General features: G+C 58.3%; 2 protein-coding genes across 3 annotated transcripts; one reads left to right on the top strand and one right to left on the bottom strand.

The window, feature by feature from the left end:
• The first annotated feature begins 679 nt into the window (after positions 1-679).
• On the top strand, positions 680-7,358 carry ELOF1 (elongation factor 1). Of its 2 annotated transcripts, none has more exons than XM_045992254.1 (4): positions 680-781; positions 4,885-5,018; positions 5,397-5,467; positions 5,775-7,358. In XM_045992254.1, the coding sequence occupies exons 2-4, from the start codon at positions 4,903-4,905 to the stop codon at positions 5,837-5,839; spliced, it is 252 nt and encodes an 83-aa protein (XP_045848210.1). In that variant the 5' UTR covers positions 680-781; positions 4,885-4,902; the 3' UTR covers positions 5,840-7,358. The 2 variants fall into 2 exon arrangements, with proteins under 2 accessions (XP_045848210.1, XP_045848209.1); XM_045992253.1 differs by lacking the exon at positions 680-781 and adding an exon at positions 792-1,036.
• Positions 7,359-9,446: 2,088 nt separating this feature from the next.
• Positions 9,447-16,046, bottom strand: CNN1 (calponin 1). The gene is made up of 7 exons (XM_045992395.1): positions 15,901-16,046; positions 13,673-13,794; positions 11,474-11,540; positions 11,233-11,370; positions 10,942-11,052; positions 10,314-10,460; positions 9,447-10,217 (listed from the first exon to the last, which is right to left on the bottom strand). Exons 1-7 carry the CDS (start codon positions 15,961-15,963, stop codon positions 9,972-9,974), a joined length of 894 nt encoding a protein of 297 aa, XP_045848351.1. The 5' UTR covers positions 15,964-16,046; the 3' UTR covers positions 9,447-9,971.
• Between the last annotated feature and the right edge of the window lie 944 nt (positions 16,047-16,990).

Raw genomic sequence — 16,990 nt, 5'->3', positions numbered from 1 at the left:
TAGTAATTGATTCTTTATGTCCAGCCTCTTCCCTAAATTGTGGGATTCGTAAAGCCTTATTCCTTCTTCCTCCAACTCCAAAGCGGTCCCTAACATGGCCCACAACACTTCACGCGCTCTGGTCCATGTATGCCTATCCAGCCTTTTCTTACAACTTCAGCAGCCAGCGTGGTCCGCGGACCAGCAGCATGGACGTCACCGGCGAGCTAGTCGGAAACGCAGACTTTTAGACCGCACACCTGACCTAAAGAATCAGACCTGAACTTTAAGAAGATCCGCAGGTTCTTATTAAAGTTTGAGAAGACAGTCCGACAAGCTCCCCCGTCACCGATTCAGCCATAATGGTATCTGCAATTCCTTAGCACTGAGATGTTTGAATGTGTCCGCAGTTGGGGAGACGCGGGTGGGCTGCGAGGGGCGGGGGCTTGAACTGGGAGAAAAGACAAGTGAAGATGCTGCGGCCAAGGTTAAGTCAGCCTTTCCCTCGCTGGAAACTCAGCCACCGCCGCTCCCGAAACTCGGTAACCGCCCCTCCTGAGAACTCCGCAGAAGTGATGCTGCGCACTACCACAGAACGAGGCGCGCGCCCCCCCGCGCAGACGCACTGCGACCCCGCCGCCCGGCAGGTACGCGAGTACGCGTGTGCACTGGAGGAGGCGGGGCCTGCCCGCGGGGCGGTCCTCGTCACGGGTGAGAAGAGGAGAGGGGTTTCCGCTTCCGGCGGGAGACGGAAGTCACTGTCTCCGGGTGAACGAGGCCGTCGCAACGAGGGGAGTAGAGTGTAGGTGACTGTTCGCACCGGCGGGCGTTGGGCTTGGCGTGACTGGGCGATCTTCTGCTTGGGGACGCTCAGGGGGCCCAGGAGGAGGCATCGAGGACCCGGGGCTTGGGGGGGTGTGACCTGCCGGTGAGCTTGGCTCCCTCGGACCCCAGCCCGCTAAGCGCGGCTGCACGGTGTCCCTGCTCCCACGGGCGGCCGGCGGGAGGCGTCGCCGAAACCTCGGTGAGCTTGGACGGACCGCTCACCCGCCGCCTCGTGAGTAACGGCAGGGTTGGGGACCGATTCCTTTTCCGGGCTCCCTTGGCGCGCTTGGACTTAGGTCGCCAGAGGGCAGGCTAAGGCCCCCGGAGCTTTGTGTACAGGCCAGACCCCTTTTCCGTTGTGGGATTGGGAGTGCTGCAGATGCCGGTTAAAATTCTGGGGTGCATCTGAGATTCTGGGGTGCATCCCTACGTTCTGATTCAAGTGACTTATTCATTCAACAAGTAGTTATTGAGCGCTTAATGCATACCAGGCACTACCCGTGCTGGGGATTCAGTGTGGGCAAACCGTGCCTCCCACGCTGTTCCATTGGGGGCAGATCTGAAATGAGGTTCAGAAATATCCATCACCACCCCCATCGCCCCCGCCAGGTGATTCTGTTACAGATGGTACCCAGGACCGGCTTTGGGAAAACAAAACACAGCCCCTAGCAGTCAAGAGCATTGGTCAGTAGAACTGGCCACACCTTTGAGGTCTGGCTGCATTCCTCGGCTGCCCTTTCTCCCCATTGCTCACGGAGCTTCAGCTGTACCAATCTTTCTCTTTCTGGGAAAAGGAAAAAAAAAAAAAAGCTGCTTCTGCCTCAGAACCCGTGCAGTTGCTGTTCCATCAGGTTGGACTGTTTCACGTGGTTGCTCTCTCTCGTCATTCAGGCCTCCACTTAAATGACTTTTACCCAGAGGGTCCTTCCCACCCCACTCTTACCTGAAGTAGCCCCATTCCCGAGGTATTCACTTAGCCCTGATTGATTAATCTCATAGCACTTATTGATAATTGAAATTATTTTTCTTACGACGTTGTTGAGGGTCTATCTTCTTCTACTAGAAAAGAGGTTCCATGAGAGCATGCACTTTGTCTGCCTCGAATGCAGCCTTGCTGTGGTTAGCGAAGGGCCTGGCATTTTCATTCATTCAGTTATTCGGTAAACATTAGTTGTGTGCCAGCAGTTCCAGGCTCTGGGGATACAAAGAAAAGACAGAAATCCCTGCCGCCATATAATTTGCATTTGGAGGGAGGTGGGCAGGGAAAGAGATGCAGGGAGACCAATGAGGAGGCTGTGTGAGCATGACCAGGGTTCTGGACCCAGACCATGATCTTGGCGAGAAGTGGGCAGATTCTGGATTTCTTTTACAGGTAGAGCAGTAGGATCAGGATCAGATAATGGGTATGAGAGGGAGAGAAAGGAATCAAGGGTGAGTCCAAGTTTTTTGGATAGATGGATTTGCTATCTGCTAGATGGGGAAGACCGGAAGAGCATCCAAAACCAAGCTGCTGGGGTGCCTGGGTGGCTTAGTGGGTTAAGCCTCTGCCTTCCGCTCAGGTCATCGTCTCAGGGTCCTGGGATCAAGCCCCACATCCGGCTCTCTGCTCGGCAGGGAGCCTGCTCCCCCTCACCACCACCTGCCTCTCTGCCTACTTGTGATCTCTGTCAAATAAATTAAAACAAAACAAACAAACAAAAAGCCAAGCTGCTGAGTTATGTTTAAATGTGTGTTAGCATCAGGTGAAGGTGTAGCCGAGGCAGTTAAACGAGCCAGTCTGCACTGAGGATGGTGAGATCGGGAGGCATCAGTATAGAGGAGGCATTTGAAGCCCTAAAGCGGGGTGAGATCTCCACGGAGGTGAATGCAGATGAAGTAGACCCCCAAAGATTGACCTTGGGGGCTCATGTACCATTAGAGATGCCGGGGCTGGGGGGAGCAGCAGCAGCAGAAACCGAAAGGAGCCACCCATGAGGCTGGAGCCGGGTGCAGGGTCTTGAGAGTTGCAGGGGAAGGGCGGGAGGAGGGACCAGTGTGTTCAGTGCCCTGAGGAGGGGATGAGCCAGAATGGTGGGCAGGTAGGGGGAGAATGGGAGGAAATGAATGCAGGCAGTGAGTGCAGACAGCTCGACTAGAAAAGCCCAGAGAGTAAAGAGGTGGTTGTCTTTTTGTTTAGAAAGAGCGCTCCTGCTGGTGAGCAGGGGCAGAGGGAGAGAGAGAGAATCTCAAGCAGACTGTGTGCTGAGCGGGGAGTCCTACGCAGGACTCAGTCCCATGACCCTGAGTTCATAACCTGAACTGAAATCAGGAGTTAGACGCTCAACTCACTGAGCCAGTCAAGTGCCCCATGAGGTGGTTGTTTTTAAGGATGTATTTAATTACTGTGTTTGTTAATGAGCTAGAGGAGAGAGACAGTGTTGTTGGGATTCAGGGCAAAGGAGGGGAGGCAGAATGGGGGGTTCTTGGGGCATGTGGGTATTCTGTATGACTACTTCTGGTCACTCAGAGAATTGGGAACACCCCAGGTTAAGAATAAAGGATGGGATATAGAGAGTGATTGCTAAATGTGAGTGAAATTTATTTTTCTGTTTATTGTGGCAGGCTTCTGTCCTCTCGTGTCAGTGTGGAATAACGTTAAAGCTACACAGGTGGGCGAGAGGGGGAGCAGCAAGGGAGGAAAGTGCTTTGGGAAGGCACTCCCAGGTCTGATGATCATGGAGCCCTGAGCACAGTGTCTGGCATGGGAGATATGCTCAGTGGTCACCCCTGCTTCCAAGATGTCTGTCCCTAAATGTCCCTCTGGTACTTGACCCCATCATTTCCCCCCACATCTTGTTCTTCCTGTGTGTTAGACATCAGAGAACGATGCCACCTTCTCTCCCACTCACCCTCCCCATCCCCCACCATCTGGGGAGTCATCCTGGACCCCTCCTTCTCTCGCCACAGTCACTCCGCTGACACATCTCAGACTCTGAGCCACTGCTGTCCCTCCTCACTGAACAGCCCAGCCCTGGTTCCGACTTCATCCAGACCTCTGACCGGTTCTTCTTGATGCCTTAGAAAGGCAGAGATTTCAGGGGCACCTGGGTGGCTCAGTGAGTTAGGACTCTGCCTTCAGGTCAGGTCATGGTCTCAGGGTCCTGGGATCGAGCCCTGGGGTCGGGCTCTCTGCTCAGCGGGGAAGCTGCTTCCCCTCCCCACGGCCTGCCTCTCTGCCTACTTGTGATCTCTCTCTCTCTCTCTCAAATAAAGAAAATCTTTTATTAAAAAAAAAAAGATTTCATCCTTCCTCTCCTCACTGCCCCCAGGTTCCATCCAACCCCCCCACCTGCCCCTGCTCCCTCCTTACCCTGCTCCTCATCCCTGCCTGTGTGGTCCCCAAATGTTGGCCTCAGACACCTGTCCTCAGACTTGGTATGTGGCATTTCTGTACACTTGATGCTTCTCCCATCTTCTCGGCCCGCCAGTTCTTTATCTGTGGAGAGCGGCCCAGGAGGTTCATCCCGAGAATCTGTCAAATGCCTTGAGTGTCGTTCCTTCCGGTGCCTCTTGCGTGTCCCCTTGACAAGAGGAGCAGCTGCTCCTAAAATCTTCGGCTTCCGAGTGCTTAGGCCCTGCCCAGCCCTGTGCAGCTGGTCGGCCGGAGTCCCTTGTGTCCTCCTCACCAGCAACAGTGGCGTCCTTTGCGGGTGCCAGTGACGGACGGGCCAGGGCCTGGGCTTCGCTGTCACGTGTCATGGCAGCTCCGCAAGACCCCTCTGAAAGAGCAGCTTCTTCTCTATTTTACTGACAGGAAACTGAGGCACAGAGAATCTGTCACCAGCCTGGGGTCACCCAGTAAGTGGAGGGCCATGATTAGAACTCAGGCTTCCTGATTGATGCCGGAGCCTGCTGCCATGCCCCCTGCCCTGAGTGTGCCCGGACTGTCCACCTGCCTGGGGACTGGGCGCCTCCTCCCTCAGGGGCAGGGCCTGAGGTGCCAGCCAGGCCACCTTCCCAGCCTGCCTCCTGGATCATCAAGCTGGAGGGCTCTGTGGATTCCCCGAGTTGCTGACTTCTGCTCCCCACCCCACCCCCCAGGTTTGCCGTCCTTCAGACATGGGGCGCAGAAAGTCAAAACGGAAGCCACCCCCCAAAAAGAAGATGACCGGCACCCTAGAGACCCAGTTCACCTGCCCCTTCTGTAACCACGAGAAGTCTTGTGACGTAAAAATGTGAGTGGGGGGGTTGGGGCGCCTGGGTGGCTCAGTGGGTTAAAGCCTCTGCCTTCGGCTCAGGTCATGATCCCAGGGTCCTGGGATCGAGCCCCACATCGGCCTCTCTGCTCAGCAAGAAGCCTGCTTCCCTCTCTCTCTCTCTCTCTGCCTGCCTCTCTGCCTACTTGTGATCTCTGCCTGTCAAATAAATAAATAAAATCTTTAAAAAAAAAAAAATGTGAGTGGGGCCCCGGCCTCCTCCCTCCTCCCAAAGTCGAGAGGCAGCTTCCCTGCTCCCACCATCCTCCTCTGCCCCAGGCCTTCCCAGGTAGGGGGCTCATACCGAAACACACAGGCTCCTTTACTCACCAGTCCCTCCCCCTCCTCCTGTTCCAGGGATCGCGCCCGCAACACTGGAGTCATCTCTTGTACCGTGTGCCTAGAGGAATTCCAGACGCCCATCACATGTATCCTTGGGAAACCAGGCTTTTCCTGGAAGGTGGGGTCGTGTGGGAAGGGTTGGGGGCAGTCAGGGCTCCCCTGCCCCGGGTGGGCTGCCCCAGGGCACCTGGCCAGGAGCAGGGGGACCGACCTCGAGTCTCTGCTCATCTGGCCCTGCTCTTTGCCGCGGTGCAGGGCTGTGGCTGCGGGGGGAAGAGGAGCCACCTGCTGGTTTCCAGAGGGTGCAGGGCGGGGACCTGGCTGACACCAGTGAGAGGTGTGTACGGGGAAGGGGCCCAGTGCCACCGGTTGTCCTTGACTTCAGCGGCCCAGACTTGTCAGAACCAGTGGACGTGTACAGCGATTGGATAGATGCCTGTGAGGCAGCCAATCAGTAGCGATGCAGAGGACCCGCTCCCCTGGCAGCACCGCCTGCCGTGGACCTGCCCCTTTGGCTGCCAGTCCAGAGACATTCCAGGGTCCAGGGTGTGGGTCCAGGTCCTTCCCAGCCCTCTGCGTAAATGGAGTGTGTGTGGCTGTGAGTGTGTGCAGTTGTAAGTGTGGCCTTGGCAGTGTGCTTGCGGGCAGGGACTGGAGGTGAGGTGGGGTTGTTGGGCCCCCTGGGGGTCTGAAGTGCTTCACTGGGCTCTGAAAGCCTTGAACTTGCTTGCTCCTGCCTGGAACCGGTGTCCTGACCTTCTTGGCAAGGGCAAGGCCCGCAGAGGCTGCCTCGGGACCCTCCAACCTCCTCAGCCACCTCACCAGCACCTTGCCCGTTTGAACTGGACTGCCCTCCCTCCTTCCCTGCCTTCCAAGGCCTGTGGCCTGAGATTGAGAGCCACGGTCCCGTAGGCCCCTTGGCCAGGCCCTGGCAGAACATCCCCTTTTCATGTTCAGTTGCTTTTGTAGCCGAGGAGGGGCTAGGTCAGGGCTAGCTGTCAGCCACAAGCCCTTAAATAAAGCAGCTGATGCAAACTCCTGCCTCCCTATGATTTCCTGGGTTCTGGGTCAGGCCCAGGGGCTCAGGGAGGGAGAGGAGGAGACAGGCATTCGGGGATGGCCCGGCAGGTGTTTGGAGATGGGGTTTGGTTAGTCCAAATTGTCCATCTTGTCCATGCGACAGGCATTCGGGGTGAAACCAGGGCAGTGCTGGGACCAGTGGAGCCTGGGGTGGGATCGGAGGTTGGTCAGGACGATCAGAGAAGGCTTCCTGGGGTGGAGGGGTGGCCTGACGGAAGTAACACTCCAGGCCCACCCTGTCCCCCCATGAGGCAGGTGCCCCAGGCTCACAGGTGACAAATTGGGCCAGAAATATGCAAGTTACTGGGTTGAAGTCCCCCAGCCAGAAGCCTGCAGAGCTGGGCATTGAGCCCAGGAGGCCTGGCTTCATGGCCCACAGTCCGTCTTCCTGTGAGTCCAGGGTCCAGGCTGGGGGAGCAGCTCGCGGCTTCCTTGGGGAGGAATTGAGAGCACAGTAGAAGAGGAAGCGTCCACAAAAGGGACCTTTTTCCAGGGATGATGAGGGGTCACTGAAGGCTGGACATGGGGCCAGCTGCACGTGTGAGATACAATAAATAGTGGCCTTTGTCCCTGGTTCCTGGCACAGAGTTCCTCAAATCCTTGCAGTTTCCTGAATGATGGTGTCACTCAACGGCGCCCCTTTTGATCACACCTGAGTTGGTGCTGGTCACCAAGTGGGCCCCTCAGTAACTCCCACAGGCTCTGAGGAAGTAAAGGGGGACCGCAGGTTAAGCTGTATAAAGGCTTCAGTGAGATCCGCTGAGCTCGGGGCTGGCGAGCCGTGGAGCTGCAGGGAGAGCGGGGGCACCTGCGGAGGGCGTGGGAGCTCCACACTCCGTGCCCCACACTTCGGCCTGGGCACCTCTTCCCTCTGGCTGTTCCTAATTTACATTCTTTTCTAATAAACCGCTAATCTAATAAGATACAATGTTTCCCTGAGTTCTGTGAGCCGCTCTAGTAACTGAGTCAAACCTGGGGAGGTGGTCGTGGGAAGCCCTGATCTATTACTGATGGATCAGAAGCACAGATGACAACCTGGACTTGGCAATGGGCCTAGAAGCGGAGGGACAGCCTCACAAGATGGAGCCCTTACCCTGTGGGATCTGATGCGGCCTTTAGGTCATGTTGGAATTGAGTGAATCGCTTGGTGGTTTTGGAAAAAAAATACCTCTGAATCCGGCTTATGGTGAACAGCTGCGTGTCACACGGTGGTCTCAGGCAGTCTCGCAATTTATGGAGATCCTGGTGCTCTGGCTGCCTGGGGCTGATCGGCACCTGCTCCCAGCCTCCAGCCTGGGCACCAGGTGACCTGTGCTTTGCCTTCCTCCTTGTTATAGCAGGAAGGATGATGGAACCTTCTGGACCATGCTGAGGCTGGAGGGGCCCAGCATAGTGCCTAGGTTTGAGTGACTCTGGGACCCACCCAGGGCAGTAAGGAGTGTGAACAGCCGACGGAGAGAGATGCTGAGCTGACTGGAAGCCTGGGCCACTAGGCCAGCCACTGGGTCTGGCATATGTCCCCTCCCCCCCTCCGCAGGCCCACCCTGCCCCAGACATGCCCCTCCCTGGTGTTCCCACCTCCCCTTCCAAAGTCCCAGGTAAGGTCCTCTGGCCCAGGTAGGAGCCAGTGGGCGTGGGCAAAGCCATGGACTGGAGCCTGGATCAGGGGTGGGGCGGGGTGCCCTCAGGGGTCCAGCAGAAAGGGGGCTCATTCCTCTGGCTTCCAGGGCCCGCCCACCCCAGTCACACAGGCCAAGTGCTAATATGGTGCTGTTTTCCCCGAGGAGGCAGGCCCTGGGCCAGGCATGGATCCTCCTCGGCATAGCTTCCCCATGCCGGTCCTGGGGGAGCAGGACTTGCCCTGGACAGGCCAAGAGCGCCTGGAATCCCTTTTACGAGGCCCCAGGGGTTGCATGCGTCTGTGTGTGCCGGTCTTCTGATGTCTGTCTCTGCAAGTCCCCGTGTTCCAGCATCATCCCTGCTATGGGGAAGGAAGGGGAGAGCACTGTTCTCTGACCCCCTCCCCGCCGTGGCCGCATCCTCTCCTTGGAATTCTGCAGGTGGTGGCTTCCAGGCAGGACGACCAGGGCCCACATCTCTGGGAAGACAGGGTCCCCTCTAAAATCTGGGGAGGTTGAGGCTATCCACACATTCCTAGGGCCCCAGGCTGGCAGGCCAGGCTCAGGAATCAGCCCTAAGAAGAGGGGAGCCGAGTGCACAGGGCAGCTGTGCCAGGCAATGCTACTCACCGGCTCCGTGCCAGTGTTCAAAGGGCCATTGCTCTGGGCCCCCAAAGTGCCCACGTCCTCCACTGCCTCGTCCCCTCCCACCTGTCCACCTGCCCTCCCAGGGCGGAAGGGGCCCTGCTGCCCACGGGAGCCTCCAGGACCCGGCTTGTCCATTTTCATCGTCAGTGCCAAATGTCATCCCCCCTCTGTTTCATGTCAACCTCCCCCTGTCCCCAGGAGGCTGTCTGTCCTCTTCCTGATAGGAAAACGGGCCTAGGGAGGGCAAGCGAGTTGCCGCAGGTCACCCAGCTAGTGGGAAGCGGAACTGATTCACACCCCATTGTGCCCGTCCCAGTGCTTGGGCGCTTTTTCACCCCAACCCCAGGCTTCCCAGAGAGGCACGCCAGAGCTGAGCGTGTGTGTGGGTACTGTGTGTTGGGGGTGGGGCGCTGTGTGTTGATGTGTCTTGAGTGGACATGTGTCCCGCATGAGTCTGTCTGTGAAAGGGGAGTGTGTGTGTGTGTGTGTGTGCGCGCGCACGCATGTGCACCCAAGGCTGCAAAGTATATGCGCACTGTAAACACAAGTGCGCGCGTGCCTGTCCTGGGTCCAGCCGAGGGCTGTGGGCTCCGTGTGTGTGTGTGTGTGTGTGTGTGCCCGCGCCACAGTGCATGGGGGAGACGGAGCGCATCGGAGCCCTGGCTGTCGGCACACGGGCCAGAGCCACGCAGCTCCAGGACAGAGCAGCCCCGAGGCAATGATTTTACAGCCGTTTATTGTGCTCCAGTGAAACAGAAAAAGAAAGTGCTCGCGTTGATAAACGCCGCTGTCACATCCACACATGCCAGTCGCTGCAAACCAAACCGCGTGTGTCCGCTGGGTTTCTGGGCATGCACTTTGCTCCCACTGCGGGAATGGGGTGGGGGCAGGCCGAGCCTGGGCTCTGGGGGCTTTGCTTGGGGGGACCTCTTGTCCTGCGGGGACCCACCTGGGAGGGAGTGGAGGGGGGACAGCTGGGGTAGCTGTGCTCAGTGCGTCCTTTGGGTGCTGTTGGGCACACCCGGCTCAATGTAGGATCCTGCGGCGCTCTGGGGAAGAGGGCCCCCTTCCCCCCAACCTACATCTCCCCCCAGTCTGCCCCCCCAAACGCTAACCCTGTAGGCAGGTGCCAGGGGGCTGGAGGACGCCATGCAGGGGGAGGGGGTCGGCGGGGCCGGCTTGGCCCTGCCGAGAGCAGCAGCCAGCCTCCCTGGTGGGGAAGGCAGGGTGGGGGCCCAGGGCCCTAGGCAGAGTTGTAATAGTTGTGCGCGTGGTGGTTATGGGTGGGCTCGCCCAACTCCGGATACTCGGGCGTCAGGCAGTACTTGGGGTCGTAGACCTGGCGCGGCAGCCCATACACCGTCATGCCCCTCTGCGAGGCCCCCTTGTTGCTGCCCATCTGCAGGCTGACGTTGAGCGTGTCACAGTGCTCCATGCCCAGCCCGGGCTCGAATATCTGTCGCTTGGTCCCAGGTGCAGTCATGCCGGCCTGCAGAGGGCAGAGAGGTCAGGCCTGGGGTGGGGGCGGGGGGGAACCGCGGAGGACTGGGGCCCCACCAGCCCCACCCCAGGACCCCCTCCCAACCTGGCTGGCTCCTTTGTTGGTGCCCATCTGCAGGCTGATGGTGGCCTGGTCCAAGGGCTGGTCCGTGCCCAGCTTGGGGTCGTAGAGGTGACGCCGGGTGCCATAGGCCGTCATGCCCTGCTGGCTGGCGAACTTGTTGGTGCCCATCTAGCAAAGCAGAAGGAGAGTCACCCCAAAGATTGTAGAGAGCCTCATCCTGGGCCATGAGACATCACATGTCACCGGATGCCTGCGCGGCCCTCTAACAAGCCACGGCATCCAGTCTCAGGGGTCCGGACTGGAAACTGAGGCCCGGAGAAGGCATATCCCATGACCTGTAAGTGGTTCAGAGCACCAGGGCCTGACTTCCAGGGTTCGAGCCCCAGCCCAGCCACTTATCTTCCTGGGCAATCCCGGCAAGTGAGCTAGCTTCTCCAGGCCCCCGTTCCCCCATCTGTGTGGAGGAGTGAGTTAAGGTACGGAAATGGCAAGCACGGTGCCCACCATATGTGTGAGTTAAAGCCAAATATTCTGTGCCGCAAAGCCCACAGGACCTGGGTGCCCTCCCGGCCTCTTCGACGCCCCCACCCATCCCATCCCCATCCCTGCTCAGCTCAGCAGCAAGACCCAGGTGAGGAAGGGCCAGTACCTGCAGCCCGATGATGTTCCGCCCTTCTCTTAGCTTCTCTGGCTCAAATTTCCGTTCTTGCTTCTCTGCATACTTCACCCCTACGTTCACCTTATTCCCTTTCGTCTTGGCCTGGGAAGGGCAAAGGGAGCAGGGGGCTGGCGAGGGAGCCTCCGGCCTACATTGTCCCCTCCTGGCCCCTGTTCTCCCCCTTCCCACCCATATTGGGCTTGGGTGTCCTCCCTTACAGCCTAGACCCTCCAAAGGCCCCCTCGCCCAAGCCCCACACGCCCGCCCTTCGGCCCCACTTACCATGCTGGCCAACGCCAGGAGGGTGGACTGCACCTGGGTGTGGTTGGTGTTCTCAAACAGGTCGTTGGCCTCAAAAATGTCGTGGGGCTTCACCCCGTATTTGGTGATGGCCTTGATGAAGTTGCCGATGTTTTCCAGCTGGAGGGGAGCAGGCGGCAGTCAGTGGAGGGGGAGTGTGGTGGGGGGGACTGAGGGGCTGTGGGCCAGGGGTTGAGAGAGATCAAAGAGAGCCTGGGCTCACCTGGTGCCAATTTTGGGTCGACTCATTGACCTTCTTCACGGAGCCTGGCTGGAGCTTATTGATGAACCTACAAGGGGTCAGGGAGGGCAGGGAGAAAGGTGAGCCCCGCCCTCCACACCCGTGCCCAACGCCGTGGGCAAAGGGGTCAGGATGACAGCCAGGGGCCATCTTGCCGTTTCCTACTACAGCCAGCCCAGCCGCAGCCCCCCGATCCACCCCGCACACTCAGGCAGGACTGAGATGGAGAACTAACCTCCCAGGAGCTGGGCTCAGGTCTCTAGCAGAAAGCCCCCATCATCCCCCCTAAGCAAGTCTCCCGCTGCATCCCCATCTCCCTGGCAACCCTGGCGTTTCCATCTCCTTGACCTTTAGGGGCCACCTGCACTGTGGACAGCCCACAGCTCAGGCCTCAGACTTCCCTTCTCTGGCCACACTCACCCCCTTGATCTCCTCCAGTCTCTCGCCTTTCAATGCCACCGATCCACCCAACTGCCCCCTATTTCCCTGCAGCCAGGCCTCCCAGTCCCCAATCCAGCGCCCTCCATGGCATCTTGAATCAAAGACACCCCACCCCAGACTCCTGGCACCCGCTTCCCCCAACTCAACTCACTCCATCCTCCCAGGCTCAGGAAACACACCCTCCCAGGGGCTCAGGCAAAGCCCTCAGATTTGCACTTGACTCTCCTATCCCTTTCTCCCATTCTCACACCCAACCCCTCCACATGGCCATCGGCTCTGCCTTCTGAAGATATTCAGAAGCCTATGGCTCCTTGCCATCTCTGCCCTGCTCTGAGCTGCCCGGTGTGTCTCTCCAGGGCTCTTGCAGGGGTCTCCTGTGGTGCCCGGCTTCTACCTCGTCCCCTGTAGACCCTCGTAGCTAGAATGGCCTTTTCAAAATAATTCCAGCTACTCCTGGCTCAAATCTGCCCCCCAGTCTCCCTTTAGCGTACAGATCCTAATCTCCAGCACGACTAGAAGACCCCCAGCTGACTCCCTCCACTTCCCCGAATCTCTCCTCACTGTTCCTGCAACACAGGATGCTTGCTCCACCTCAGCGCCTTTGCACAGCTGTCCCTCTCCTCCTCCCTCAGCATGGCCCACTCTTTCCTCAGATGCCCTCCCAGCCCCCTCGCTCACTCCGTCCAAGATTCTGCTTAAATGCTACCTCTTCTGAAAGAGCTCTCAGACCATTCTGTGCAAAGCAGCAACCCTTTGCTCTACCCGCCCCTCCCCTCCCCCATCCTTCCCTGCTTCTCTTCTCCCCGGCAGTTCCCACCACAGGCAAGTACTGGATTATTTCATTAATTATTTGATCAGTCTCCCCCACTGGGATCAAGCTCTATGTGGGCTCAGAGGTGAGTCTGTTTTGTTTACTTTCCGCAGTGCCTAGAGCTGGCACACAGCAGGGGCTCCATAAATTCTTGGTGCATGACTGACTGAGTGGGTGGGTGGTTCTAGATCTTTAAGGCCGGAGCAACCCTGTCTGAGCTGGGACACCAAGATGTCCCTGTACTCTTTATTCCCACTGGATATGGTAGAACAAGTTCTCCCCAACACGCCACCTTTCCAGCACCTAGATTTTGGTAAGGCTGCACCTTCGGAAAGCTTCCCAAGGTCACTCTTTGGCCATCACAGTCGCCCTGCCCTGGATGAGACTCAGAGATACCGATAGGACCTCAGTGGCCTCAGGGCCCTATCTAGCATTAGTGTTGCTGTGGAATCTGGAACCAGGGAATCATTCCTCTCCGTGATTTAAGTTCTGAGAAGAGTAGAAAACCAGCACCGACTCAAATTACCATGGCATAATTCTCTTGTCACCAAGCTAATGACGAAAGGCCCTTGTTGCCCATTGCCTTTTAGCTGTTCCTTGAGCACACTATGCTTGGAACTCTTTCTTGGAACCTCTCTTTCTCGGAACTCTGGAGACCATAAATGGGCCTGCCCTCTCTGTATGGTGGTTAAGCCTAGATTCTGGTCATTTCTGTTGGGAACAGAACGGGACTCGGGGTGATGTGTTTTATTGAACTGAGCCTCTGTTTTCTTCCCTGTGAAATGGGCACAATGATTCTTTAGCACCGCTCTTTCAAGATCTCGGCTATAAAGTGCCTAACCTAGCTCTGAGCTCCCAGTTGAGGGGGTGAAGGAGTAGGGATAAATGCCCAGCTCGGGGGCAGCCCAGGCAGAGCCAGCTCCACTCACTCGCAAAGAATGATGCCATCTTTGAGGCCATCCATGAAGTTGTTCCCAATGCGGCGCCCTGTCACCCCCTCGATCCACTCTCGAAGCTCCTGCTCCCGCTGGTGGTCATACTTCTGGGCTAGCTGGGGGTGGGGGACACAGAAAAGGTGGAAAGGATGCAGTGGGGAGCAGAGTTAGCTCCCTGGACCCAGTTCAAGGTTCCCTAGGCCTGATCTTCCTCATCCCTTCCCAACTAAGGCAATTCTGCCCCAGCGTCCATGGGGGAGCTCAAGTGGGGCTGAGGGCCAGGGCCGAGGTGGCACCTGCCCAGGGGGCCATTCCGGACATTCTGAGGTTTGGCACCAAAGAATGAAGACAAGAGGGGGTGGAGAGTGGGGTACTCAGCTGGGGGGGGCGGTGCCTGGCCTCTTGGTTCCCCCTCCAAGCCAAACTTGGGGCTTAGTTTCCCCCCCCACCGACCCCGCCGCCCTGCCCCCCCAGCCCCCTGCTGGGACCCTGGGCGCCTCAAGCAGGGGAGGAGGAACCTTAAGGAGGTGGCTCTGAGTCCTGCGTTGCGTTGCGGGGGACTGTTCTGTCTTGCATGTCTGTCTGCCTCAGTGTCTCTCTAGGTCCTCATCCCCTGGGCTCTCCCTAGAGGCTTGGGGATGGGGAGGGGGGCTTGTCTTTGTCTTAATCCTGGCCCCATGCATGCACGGCTTTCTCTCTCTCTCTCCCCATCCGCATGCCCTCTGTCTGTCCCCAGCGCTGTCTTTCCACGGCCCTGTCTTCCTGTCCCCATCTCTCCGTGTCTGGCTGGGGCAGGGCTCCTGGCACGCCCCTCTCTCCCTCGCCAGTCGCTCTGGTCTCCGACTCCAGGTTCCCTGCCTCTGTGGGGGTGGGGCTCGTCTGTCTCCTCTCTCGGCCTCTCCATCCCTGCCTCGGTCTTATCTGGCTCCCGGCTTCCCCCCCCCACCCCCCATCGGTCCCTCTCAAGTCTCAGGCTCCCAGAATCTCTGTCTGCGTCTCTCACCCTCTTTCCCCCCCTCCCCACCCTGCCCCCTCCGTTTCTCCAGAACCCTCCGCCCCAGCCCAGACAGGCTTCCAAGACTCTGGGGGACCGAGCTGGCCCTTCTGCTGGGGGAGGAGGAGGTGGGAGAGGGAGGCCCCTCACCTGGCCCCGGCCCTGCTGCCCCCCTCCCCACCAGCCCGGCTTTATAAAGCAAACCGGCCCTTATATAGTGCGGCCCCGCGGGCCGGGCTCCCTGAGGCCGCCTTATATGGCGCGGCGGCTTCGCCCAGCTCTGGGGCTGGCGCGGGGGGGGGGGGGAGGAGGGGGGCTCTGGATCCCGCCTGGCCCGAGCACCCGCCCCCCACCAGCCCCCTCCTCCAGCTGCGAGGATCCCCCGACCCAGGATCCAATCCCAGCTCCCCACTTCCTCGCTGTACGCTGGGAAAAGCCACCTCGGGCCTCAATGATCCCCTCTGTCAAATGGGGCGCTGGGACTCCTCTCCTGGCAACGCTCACGGGAGCATTCCAGGGAGTTGGAAGTTCACTGCCCTGGAGAAGCTGAACCCCATTCCGCGGTGTGTGTGTGTGTGTGTGTTTCCGGGGACACGAGGCCAGGATCCTAGTTCTGCAACTCCTTTATGTAGTACCCAAGCTCCTCGCCTCTCCTCTCCGGACCTCAGTTTACCCAGCCATATCATGAAGGCGGTGTCTGGATATTTTCCCAGCTCAAAATTAGGAGACCCCTGCCGTGTCCCTAATGCTCACACTCTGACCTCCCCAGCTGTCTGCCTCTCCCTTCAGGATCTCCCCAGAATCCCAGCTTTAAAACACTCCCCAGTTTCTTTCCGAGTTGGGGGTGTGTGAGGAAAAATCAAGCCCTTTCCCAGCACCCCAGGAACACATAAGCAACAGGCGACAGATTAACAGAAGATTCTGATCAAGTGGGGGTCTTTACAAGGGACCAGCCCCCTCAGTTGACCTGTGGTTGCCTGTATGCCCTCCATTTTGCCCACCCCCCAATAGTAGTTGAGGGCTCTGGGATGTTCAGGATGGGGATTAAGGCGGACCCTACCCTGTATCTGTCCTTTTTCCCTTTCTGGTTCCAAGTCACATGGGATAGGCAAGAGGGGGTCCAGGGAACCCCAAGAGTGGGGCCTCTGGCCTGCTAGGGTGTGTGGGCCAGGCGGGGGCCCTACCTTGTTCTTGACCTCAGCTGATGACCCATTGGTGGGGGCCTTACCTTGTTCTTGACTTCAGCGGACAAGCCATAGGCGGGGCCCCGGTTGAAGTGAGCAGAGGACATGCTGGCTGGCGGTGGGCAGCGGTAGCAGTAGCCGCAAGGACCCTCTGAGGACCGAGGCAGCTGCTGAGACTCCGTCTGCAACCTCTTCCCTCTTCACACGTTTTTGAAGCTCCGGAGGCGGCCCGGGCCTCTTCCAAGGCTCTCCCATTGGCCGCAGGGGCCTGCCAAGGGGCGGGGCACCCCCCCCCACCTCGGCCATCCTCCTCCCTCCCCCATCCCCCCCCCACCCCGTGATGTCAGGGCCTTGGTATTGGGAGCTGATTGTGTCATTGTTTCCACCTAGGGGGGCAGCCTGGGTTATTATTTGGGAGGGGGGCTTGGTCATAAGAGATGAAACTTTCCCCAACCTTGCCGACCCTCTGCTGTTCGTTGGACCTCTGGCTGGGCCTCCTGGTTTCTTTGTGTCTGTCACTGAGGCCATCTCTCCTCATCTCTGAGGTCATCTCTCTTCGTCTCCCTGCAGCCTGTGGTAGCTTAGTGAGCATCACCCTGGGTTTAACTTCAGACACCAACAGTCTCTAAGTGGGCCTCTGCTGCCACATCTGTGAAATGGGCTAATGGATAGTGCGTACTCACTGTGTAGTGCCTGGCACAGGGAAGGACTCAGGATAACTGTAATATTTCCAGTGAACATCTGGCACCCCACTTCTGTCCCCTCCAGTCCCTCATAAGGATCTGGGGGAGCAGAGATCCTGGATGACACCCTCTCTGTCTACCTGTGGGTCATCATGGAGTGACTGTGTTAGCAGGTTTCAGGCCATGGACACCCCCTGTGTTTCCCTGTCCCAGCCAGGGTAGCCTGGAGGAAACACCTGCAAACAGCCGCGGGACCACAGAGGCTGATGACCTGACCACATCATGCCACGTATGTCAAGCAACATTAGTGACATTTGGGTGACATGTCAGCAACCTGCCATATACTGATGATACCTTAAGGACATGCAGTTTGCTGGCCACATGCTTAGGGCATGGCTGTAACATGCTAACGTCAGGCCCTGCCCCAAGTACTGTACGTGTATCAATTCAT

This window comes from Meles meles, chromosome 20 (genome assembly GCF_922984935.1).
Source record: "Meles meles chromosome 20, mMelMel3.1 paternal haplotype, whole genome shotgun sequence".
NCBI lineage: Eukaryota > Metazoa > Chordata > Mammalia > Carnivora > Mustelidae > Meles > Meles meles.
Note: the sequence above shows the minus strand (reverse complement) of the source record. Positions and strands in the feature narration are given on the sequence as shown.